General features: G+C 38.2%; 1 protein-coding gene across 1 annotated transcript; it reads right to left on the minus strand.

Moving 5' to 3' along the window:
* Window positions 1-4,259: 4,259 nt before the first annotated feature.
* On the minus strand, window positions 4,260-6,843 carry hcst (hematopoietic cell signal transducer). The gene is made up of 5 exons (XM_033641735.2): window positions 6,704-6,843; window positions 6,120-6,196; window positions 5,897-5,917; window positions 5,567-5,701; window positions 4,260-4,621 (listed from the first exon to the last, which is right to left on the minus strand). The coding sequence occupies exons 2-5, from the start codon at window positions 6,163-6,165 to the stop codon at window positions 4,578-4,580; spliced, it is 246 nt and encodes an 81-aa protein (XP_033497626.1). The 5' UTR covers window positions 6,166-6,196; window positions 6,704-6,843; the 3' UTR covers window positions 4,260-4,577.
* Between the last annotated feature and the right edge of the window lie 4,111 nt (window positions 6,844-10,954).

Below are 10,954 nucleotides of genomic sequence, written 5' to 3' on the forward strand. Positions count from 1 at the left end.
CCACTCACAGAAGAGGAAGCTGGTGTTTCATCTCTGTAATGTCACATTCATGTGAGAGCTGCAGGTGTCATACTTAAAAACAGAAATTCATCCACTCTGTCACATTTCATCATGAGGATTCAGGCCTTCGTTTTTGTCTTTTAAACAGTATCAAATGAACATGTCCAAGTGATTCTAAGATAAGGAGCTGTACATAGTGAGGTCAGCTTCACTACACCTGCAGTTTCTGCTGAAATTCATGCGATTGTATCTCCGAATAGAGCATTTCCTCATGATATGTGGTTTAGAGCAGGCGGGCGGCCACAGTCACTGCTGCTTTTAGTCTGTGTGCCTTTGCTAAACCACAGGTTTATCGCTAATGGTGATGTCCTGTCAGCGAAATGAAAGTGCACCTTTATTGTTTCTGTCAAGGAGACTTTTAAGTTTCATAATGTTCGAATAACTAAATATTAAAAAGGATTTAGATATAAAATACATGCAATACAAATGTATAATACAAGCATACACAGCATGTGTACTGAGCAAACACAGACACATCAACAGCAATAATAAAATGTTTAGTGATGTAGCAAAGTGCTGCACCTTATAAACTAATAAGATTGAAAATTACAAAATAAATTATGTTAATTGAACAGAGCCATTTGTAAAGTTACATATGATTAACAGCATTTTGAAAATCAGGAATAAAAGTTGATTAAGATGAGGTTTAAAACTATAAAATGGATTTATCAAACCTGAGTTTCTCAAACATTTTGCTGCACAAGATAGCTGCCTTGATTAAAAAAGTATCATCCCATGTTATCAAACTCAATGGGAACAGCTAGAATATCCAAAACAATCAGAAAAATTTTAAAGTGAATGTATATTTAAAGAGCAGGTACATTATGTTTTTCCTTTTAGTTATACATGTCTTGCTGCAGCGAGACAAACTGCAGCCTTTTGACCGCTTTTTTATTCCTAACACTAAAGCACACTATGATAAAATGGTTAATAAATCATTTATCAATACTTTATAGATGTCATAATGAATAAGAGCAACATCTGGGTTGCCAAGTTGTGAAATATTTCTTCTTATCTTCTTCTAATAGGGCATTTTATTTTCATTTTTCACTTGTTAATTCATTATAGGTTGTTTGACCTCTGACCTTCTGTAAAAATCCACGTATTAACAACTTATTACAAAAAAAAACTTTATTATTGACTTGTAATATTTTTTTTAATAACATGATAATTATTGACTTACAAGCAAGAATTTTTATAAATTTCAGACCCAAATTTGTTCCTATTAGCACCTAATAATTGATCAATGAAGAATTAGGCAGACTTGGTGGATCTTGCAGTTATACAGACAGAGTGTTAAACCCATAAGCCTGCAGGATGCCCCGCAGGTAAGAGCTGAAGGAAGTTTTCAGGGATCAAATAGAAAACCAAATAATTGCCGGCTTACAATTACAAGGAAATAAACTGCAGGTGTTGGTGTCATTCACAAAACAGTGAAAGAAAGAGCGGGGGAAAAAATAAAAGCATGATTGATCCCACTAGAATTGAACCTCGAAACACTCTTTAGATTAAATCTGTATCAACCAGCTGCTCGGATCTATACATAATGCACCTGTGTCAAAAGCTGCCCTTAAGTCAGTCAACACTGAGCAATTACAAGCTCAAGGGAAATTCCTAATGCAGCAACACCCAGCAACAACTTCCCAAATTGTGTGAAAGAAGAAAAGACACTTCAGCTGTAAACCATCACAACCAAAAATCACTCAAGGTTTTTATTTAAGAGTGTTTCTGCTGCATAAAGTGAGAGAACACATGCAGTCCATCTGTAGAGGAAGTAGATCAGACAAATGTTGCAGAGATATTGAATTAATGAAGGTCAAGAGTTGTTTTTTTTTGTATTTGACTGTAACGGCATACAGCAGTTTAACCACAATATCACCTCAATACACGGTGACATCATCTGTCCTGAATCTAACCAGGTCAGTATTAGTCACGCTGCTCAGATGTCACTGTTGTACAGTGTGATAAAATAGATGAAAAGACGTGTTTCTGAGAAAGAAATAAAACTTTTTAAGGCATGTGACCCAACAAAACACATATGAATGCACAGACATAGTATTGAACACTAAAAACATTTTACTTCTCTCAGTAAATGGTAAAATCAGTTTAACATAACACACATGGAAGTATTTTAAACTTATTTTATTAATGTGCTGAAGCTGGAAATTTTACTTAATCAACATTTTCCTTAAGACATTGTCAGCACAGTGGTTTGTCTGATACTACACTGTAAAAAAATCATGTTAAATCATCAGGTCTGTCTTAAAAAAAGAAATCACTTGTATCAGTACAATCTTTGATAACATATATATATTTATAAAAGGTCTTCAGGGCCTGTTAAAATACAGTACTGTGCTACCAAAACTCACCTGCAGAGGGTGCTGCATGGTGTGGTTATAGTGCCAACATTTTAAGAAACTGGGCATTTAGAGGTATTTTATTCACAAAGTTGGTAAGTTTGATTTACACACTTTGAGTTTAGTTTAAAGAGTCTAACACAACTCTTATTTGTTAGGCTTTGCTTAATAACTCCAAATATACAGTACAGGCCAAAAGTTTGGACACACCTTCTCATTCAATGCGTTTTCTTTATTTTCATGACTATTTACATTGTAGATTCTCACTGAAGGCATCAAAACTATGAATGAACACATGTGGAGTTATGTACTTAACAAAAAAAGGTGAAATAACTGAAAACATGTTTTATATTCTAGTTTCTTCAAAATAGCCACCCTTTGCTCTGATTACTGCTTTGCACACTCTTGGCATTCTCTCCATGAGCTTCAAGAGGTAGTCACCTGAAATGGTTTTCCAACAGTCTTGAAGGAGTTCCCAGAGGTGTTTAGCACTTGTTGGCCCCTTTGCCTTCACTCTGCGGTCCAGCTCACCCCAAACCATCTGGATTGGGTTCAGGTCCGGTGACTGTGGAGGCCAGGTCATCTGCCGCAGCACTCCATCACTCTCCTTCTTGGTCAAATAGCCCTTACACAGCCTGGAGGTGTGTTTGGGGTCATTGTCCTGTTGAAAAATAAATCATCGTCCAACTAAATGCAAACCGGATGGGATGGCATGTCGCTGCAGGATGCTGTGGTAGCCATGCTGGTTCAGTGTGCCTTCAATTTTGAATAAATCCCCAACAGTGTCACCAGCAAAACACCCCCACACCATCACACCTCCTCCTCCATGCTTCACAGTGGGAACCAGGCATGTGGAATCCATCCGTTCACCTTTTCTGCGTCTCACAAAGACACGGTGGTTGGAACCAAAGATCTCAAATTTGGACTCATCAGACCAAAGCACAGATTTCCACTGGTCTAATGTCCATTCCTTGTGTTTCTTGGCCCAAACAAATCTCTTCTGCTTGTTGCCTCTCCTTAGCAGTGGTTTCCTAGCAGCTATTTGACCATGAAGGCCTGATTCGCGCAGTCTCCTCTTAACAGTTGTTCTAGAGATGGGTCTGCTGCTAGAACTCTGTGTGGCATTCATCTGGTCTCTGATCTGAGCTGCTGTTAACTTGCGATTTCTGAGGCTGGTGACTCAGATGAACTTATCCTCAGAAGCAGAGGTGACTCTTGGTCTTCCTTTCCTGGGTCGGTCCTCATGTGTGCCAGTTTCGTTGTAGCGCTTGATGGTTTTTGCGACTCCACTTGGGGACACATTTAAAGTTTTTGCAATTTTCCGGACTGACTGACCTTCATTTCTTAAAGTAATGATGGCCACTGGTTTTTCTTTAGTTAGCTGATTGGTTCTTGCCATAATATGAATTTTAACAGTTGTCCAATAGGGCTGTCGGCTGTGTATTAACCTGACTTCTGCACAACACAACTGATGGTCCCAACCCCATTGATAAAGCAAGAAATTCCACTAATTAACCCTGATAAGGCACACCTGTGAAGTGGAAACCATTTCAGGTGACTACCTCTTGAAGCTCATGGAGAGAATGCCAAGAGTGTGCAAAGCAGTAATCAGAGCAAAGGGTGGCTATTTTGAAGAAACTAGAATATAAAACATGTTTTCAGTTATTTCACCTTTTTTTGTTAAGTACATAACTCCACATGTGTTCATTCATAGTTTTGATGCCTTCAGTGAGAATCTACAATGTAAATAGTCATGAAAATAAAGAAAACACATTGAATGAGAAGGTGTGTCCAAACTTTTGGCCTGTACTGTATACAGTAACTGGAGACTACACATTGTGATTAAATGTTAAAGGCTCTTTATAAAGTATTCAAGATCTTCTATGTGGGACATTACACATCAAGTGTATTGTATGTAATAGTAATTGTGTAGTAAGTCAAATTACTTTGATTTTTTTAATAAGTTTATTGTATTGTAATAAGCTGAGCAAAAATGTAATATATACAAGATACTCTAGTTTAGATTATTGCAAAAGAGTTTAATGTAAAAAGACTTTATTTATTAACCTTTTCTTACATTTTCTAATGTATATATTTTTTTGACAAAACAGAATCTAAAAGATGTAACATAATATTATAATGTACAGCATCTTCTTTAGATTAGCTCTTGCAGTTGGCCCGGACATTCATGTACACTTTGTTAGCTGTGAAGAGACGAGAAGAGAAACACACACAGAGAGAGAATTAGTACCGATATTTGAAAATAGAAAGTCACCAAATGCACAAAGAATCAGTGTCTATGCAGAACTATCACAGAACACAGCAGGGTTAAAGGAGTAATTAAAGGTCCAGTGTGTAGGGTTTAAATGGTAAATAAATGGACTGCACTTGTATAGCACTTTTCTCGTCTTCTGACCACTCAAAGCACTTTTGCGTAACATGTCACATTTACCCATTCACACACACGTTCACACACTGGTGGCTGAGGCTACCATACATGGTGCCATCTGCGGAAGCAATTTGGGGTTCAATATCTTCTTGCCCAAGTATACTTCAGCATGCTGGCTGGAGGAGCTGGGGATGACCCGCTGATCTTCCGATAAGTGGACGACCTGGTCTACCTTCTGAGCCACTGCCACTCCAGTGGCAACTAGCAGTGAGGTTGCAGATCTGAAACTTCTCCTGTGTGCCAAGCCTGTAGGATAACTATGGTTGCCAATGCAAAAACCACGATGGCCCCATCTAGAGCCAGTGTTTGGTTTGTCCATTCTGGGCTATGGTAGAAACAACATGGTGGACTCTGCAGAAGAGGCCCACTCACTATGCAGATATAACAACTTATTCTAAGATAATAAAACCACAGACATTCCTATTTTCAGGTGATTATACACATGAATATCAGATTTCAGTTCTGCCAATAGATGCTCATACATCCTACACACTGGACCTTGAAATGAAAGTACAAAACACCAAAAAGTTTCACAAATGCAAACAAAAAATCTGTGCATCATAATAAAAACAGGAGTTCCATAAAGGCATGAGCAGGTGTGAAAGGCCGATCCTTCATAAACTTTTTCATTGACACTTCATTTGCTGTAACAAACAACATTTCAGATACAAACACAATAAAATCAGGACTGTCTCCTCACCATTTTCAATCTTCTGACGCCGAACACTGGCACATCGGTAGGTGATGACAACAATGACGAGGGTCAGCAGCACATCTGCACAAATGATGCCTGCTATTGTCCCCGGCTCGATCCTGTAGCAAGACACAGTGCTCTCTGGCAAACACAGACAGAAAGTAAATGGGGCAGACTGAGAGAGAAAAGAGTGGGATGAAAGATGTGAACTAAAACCGTGGAAAAAATGATTCATCGGATGTCTGGCTCTGCATTTGTGTTGCTTGTTTTTCTAAATGAAACATTATTAAGAATTGAATGTCAAAGTTGTGTGTGTCTTGTTTTTGTTGTACGTACCTGTGAGGGCCCCAGCCAGGTCTTAGAGAAAGAAGAAAAGAAAAAAACATGCAAACATGAATTTCTGCTTCTTTTTTTTTGTTTAGCTGTTGATGCTACACAGCAACACCTCTGTCAGTTAAATTTCCGTTGTGCAAAAAGTGTGTGGTGTCTGTTTCCTGTGTAAGACCACCTAAATAACTGCATGTGTGTGCAAGAAGAAGGGGTAATAAAATGTACTTACTGCTCAGAAGACAAAAGACGACGATAAAGAATTTGTTGTAAGCCATCGTCAAGTTTGTCGACTCAGTCGTGAACTTTCTGAAAGACAAAGAGACTTAAAATTGTCTTGTGCTACATGCTCTAAAAAATCTAGACATGTATTCAATAAGCACTCAAAGGCTGCTTTATAACTTCATATCCTTCCTATGTCATTGTGTTTGAATTCAGTACCAAAGTTAAATCAGATAAACTGTTTGAGAACATAGGTTTGACCTTTTTAATCTGCTGTACTCAACAAACGACTCCTGTATCACAATGAGTCAGAATTTTCTGCGTAGGCTTTTGATGAAAAAAGAAGAAAAAATCTTAAATGAGCTCATTAAAATCACCAAAGTATTATAAAAACAAAAAAGATAAAGCTCTGTCAACTGCATTTTATGTATCAAAGGTTATATTCACAGTTATATAAAACAAGCTAGATATTCTGATTGTATATATCTAATCTAAAACGACTTACAAACCCATTTTACTGTGAGTTAACAGACACTAAACAGTTAAAAATTGGGATGAGGAAGAGAAAGTTAGTGTGGTTGAAGATCCTCATACCTGCTTTCCTTAGGCTGGTGTGCTGTCTGGAATCCAAAAGGTAATGTGAGTCTAGTTTCCCATTAGTTTTCACTTTTGAGGGCTGACGTCAAATTTCCGTCCTGCCTCTGCTGGGCTGACACTCTGCCTGTTTGTTGTTGTGTCAACTCAGTGCGGGCTGGCAGATTTTGTTTACTGATGGTAACAGAGGAGGTGTACATTACAATAAAATAGAATACACTTAATTATCCTCAAAAGTTTGTTCTGCACTCCACTTCCAAAATAACTAAATAAAATGCCCAATTCAATTATAGTGGAAGAGGTACTCGGATCTTTTTGTAAAAGTAACAGTACCAGAGTGTAGAAATATGCTGTTACAATAAAAGTCCTGCATTCAAAATCTTACTTAAGTGAAAGCACAGACACATTACAATCAAAATATACTTAAAGTAGAAACAGACAAGGTTGCTTTACTTATCATTATGAAGTAAATGTTAAATACTGAGGGGGACATGTCCTGTGCTCCCTGCCTTGCTATAGAATAATGACACCCTCTGTATTTAGATTGATTCCATATAAGCCTCACTTTCACTATGCAATTCTACCTGGCACTTGGTACGATCTCCCAGGAAAATCAAGGCAAGATTTAAGGGACAAAGGAAGTGCGTCAGTCATTGTATAACCAAAAACAGAAAGACGATAGTGCTTTCCCCGGTAGCTATCAATAACTACCTCCTAAGAATATCAGTCTTTCGTTCTTTGCAGTTACTATCCCCAGTAGGGGAAATGACGTCAGTGTAACAACTGAAATAGCTAAAAGTGGTAGTTAGGCTCTGAGGGAAACGATGCAGTTGACTTTGTGACAGCAGTGCCCACAATAATACCACTTGGAAACACTAGGGGGGGAAGAGCCCGGTCTCATTCCGAAGTCGTCGAAATTTGGTGCTTGTGCAGTGACTTGCGGCATCAGAAACCATCGAAAAAAGGTATTCTTTAACATCAGCATGATACGCAGCCAGTTGCCATTATAGTTTAATGGCCCACTGTGGTGTCAGGGGGAAACGTGGCGGGACAAGGATGAAAGTTAAGGCTGTGAAAGTCCAATTGGTGTGAGCGGGAGGGGTGGTAGAAGGGTGCAACAAACACCAACTTTCACCTGAGAAAGTGGCGTTCACGTCCCATAAGATTCTAAAGCCAAACCCTGTTCTTTTTTCATAAACCTAACCACGTGTTTTTGTTGCCTAAACCCAACCACGTGCATTTGTTGTTGAAGGAAAAAAAAAAAACTCAATTCGTGGCGTTGTACCAATGTAGTGCTTTTATTTTGAAAGAGACTGTATGTAAACGTTGAATTTCCTGTGAAAACAGACGTTTATTTTGAAAGACGACAATCCATGTAACAGGCACAACTTTACACGTCCCAGAACTTTAACAACCAATACACCCAGGGTACCTTGCACGTCGTATGTAGACGTTTAAAGTCCATGACCAAACGTCGATATGTGATGAGGTCGGCGTGAGAATGTGTTGGGGGGGAATGTTAAAAAGCTGTCTGTTCCTACTTTAAAGTACCTAAGGTAACAGTGCTCATTATGCAGAATGATCCATATCAGAACTATGAAAGGTAGCTGTGATTGGAGGAGCACTGAGCTGCTGCGTCTACATGCACCACCATCTTGTAAACAACAATCTAACAATATAATATCATTGGATTATGATTAGCCTATGTATGTGCGTCATTTTAATATTGCTGCTGGTTGAGGTGGAGCTAATTTCAATCACCTTATACACCGCTGGGTAGATTAATTCATCATAATAAAACATATTTCATCAGTTTATTTATAATTTGAGCCGAATCTTTCATCCGCTGAAATTCAGAGCACCAACAAATCTAGGTACAAAAAAAATGTTTGAGTAACTTAATATCTTCTGCCGGAGGGCCCCTGAAAAGGTTCATATGCATTTCTTTTTTTTAAGTTTTTTTGCAACAGTTGTTGAAATAAGAAATAAGAAATAAATAAAAGTGACATTTTCAGGAAAACTGGTTTTCATCATTATACTAATGCAACAATGAATACAGTGTTTGTTTTTGTTGTTTTAATAAGGAGGCCTAAGGGTGAATATTTTGGCTCCAAATTAAATTTGGTTTTCATTGCTTACATTTCGGATGAACATGATTATTGCTGTCCTCCATGGGCCCCCCCAAGTGGCTGAACCCCAGAAAGCTTTCCCCTTTTTACACCCCAGTGGGCGGCCCTGCCAGAGGGTATAAGCTCACGTTGGAAAACATGAGCAGAATCATCTTCAGGGCCTGTTTACTCAGACGCCGCTCATAGATCATCGTGAGAGAGATCGTCTTTAAATAAAGTTGTGAAAGTGTGTGGGTTTAAATGCCATCTCTGTGTTCACACTCCTGACTCAATACAAGGATTCATGTTTTTATCAAAGACAACCATTTTGCCTCGATCCCTTCACATTGCCTGTCAGCCTGTCAGCTTGAAAAATCCTCAAGGGGGCAGTCTACTTGAGTTTTTAGCTGTTAGTTGCTGATTGAACTTTGAGACAGTGCAGTTTACTTTATCTGTACGGTTCATCTTTGGTTTCGTTTTAGCTCAGCGGTGCTTTGTCTTTGGATTAAATGATCCTGAGACTTTGTGACAGCAGATGGAGCTGTGAGACAGCATGCAGCACAACAGATTCACGCCTTTGAAATTGGTTAGAAAACAAAAGTTTCACATGCTTTTCTTCTTCAGTTTATCCCTGTCTTTTCATCATCAAGATCCAGTCTCATCTGAAATAGTGCTGACTAAACTGGGGGAACAATGCTTATGTCTCTGTCTTTAGAACAGAAACACAAATACATGCAGTATTAACACAGACATAGATAGCCATAGTACACCCTCTACATAAATAAATTAACATGTCAATGTATACAATGAGATATTGTGACCAAATAAAGACAGTAAAACTTTCACAATTCTTTAAAAAGCAGCCACACAATGTAACTTTCAACTATATGGACCTGGGAGAATAGAAACCAGCATTTTGCCCTGTACTGTACTGTACACATACTGTACATATAGGGTGAGGGTGGAGAGGGTGACCAGTTTTAAATTCCTAGGCACATACATTTCAGAGGACCTCTAATGGACGACAAGTCAATACATGTGTTATCTGATGTTATTTATAGCCTACTGTATTGCACTGGGGAGGGGGTATGTGTTATTTGTTGTTATGTTTAATGTACTGTTTGTCTGTGTTTTTATTGTATGCAGTGCATATGAGTCCAAGACAAATTTCCCTGTGGGACAATAAATCGTATCATATCGTATTGTATCGTATCGCATTGTATTGTATTGCACTGTATTGTATCGTATCATATGGTATTGCATTGTATTGTATTGCATTGTATTGTATCGAATCGTATCGTATCGTATCATATCGTACTCCATCCTGCTCATCACCTGTTTGAACTGTGGCCCTCTGAAAAACACTACAGGTCCATCAAAACACACACCACAAGATTCATAAACAGTCCCTATCCTGAAGCCATCACCATACTGCACTCTGAACTGAAGCGAACCCACTAAAACACATAGCAGTTCCTTTTCTTATGCGCAATAACTTATTTTATGTGCAATAATATACATGAGCACATTTTTGAAATCCAGTTTTAACTGCATATGTTGGCAATGACTGTGTGAAGTGTTTCTACAATTGTGTAGAATGTGAGTGAAATGAAGGCATTTATTTATTTTTATTACTATTTTATTACTATTTATTACTTACTTTTATATATGAGCCCTGTCCCCGAGTGCACCTGAATTTCGTTATGTTTGTACAATGACAATAAACAAAATCTGAATCTGAATCTGAATCCAACCTGTTCACCACACTGTGGTGCCACCTCTTCTTTGATTACTTATTTGTTTCTCTGTCTTCCTTCCTGTCCTTCTTTTTGTTTATTCTATATAATCAGAGGGCGAGAAGAAGAGGTAGGATTTTAAGATTTTGTTATTAATTTAGAAGTCACAAACCTAACCCCTGAATATGTCCGACAGTGGTGGAATGCAGCTGCATCAACATTTTGTCAAGTACTGCACTTAGGTTTTGTTTTACTTTCTGCTACTCTCTGCTTCTGCTCCACCACATTGATTTAATAGATTTAGTGACTAGTTACTTTACATATTCAGATTATTAAACAATTTAGTAGCCAATATAAACTAATTAAAATGAGCTCCACCTTTACCAGCTGCAACACTAAAGCCACAA

The sequence above is a fragment of the Epinephelus lanceolatus genome, chromosome 10 (genome assembly GCF_041903045.1).
Source record: "Epinephelus lanceolatus isolate andai-2023 chromosome 10, ASM4190304v1, whole genome shotgun sequence".
Taxonomy (NCBI): Eukaryota; Metazoa; Chordata; class Actinopteri; order Perciformes; family Serranidae; genus Epinephelus; species Epinephelus lanceolatus.

Excerpts from the sequence above, each read along its gene's own strand:
- hcst (XM_033641735.2), bottom strand. The coding sequence starts at position 6,165 with ATGGCTTACAACAAATTCTTTATCGTCGTCTTTTGTCTTCTGAGCA. Across the intron at positions 5,702-5,896 it reads CCTGGCTGGGGCCCTCACAG|AGAGCACTGTGTCTTGCTAC; the intron begins GTACGTACAACA and ends TGTGTTTGCCAG. Across the intron at positions 4,622-5,566 it reads GCGTCAGAAGATTGAAAATG|CTAACAAAGTGTACATGAAT; the intron begins GTGAGGAGACAG and ends GTCTCTTCACAG.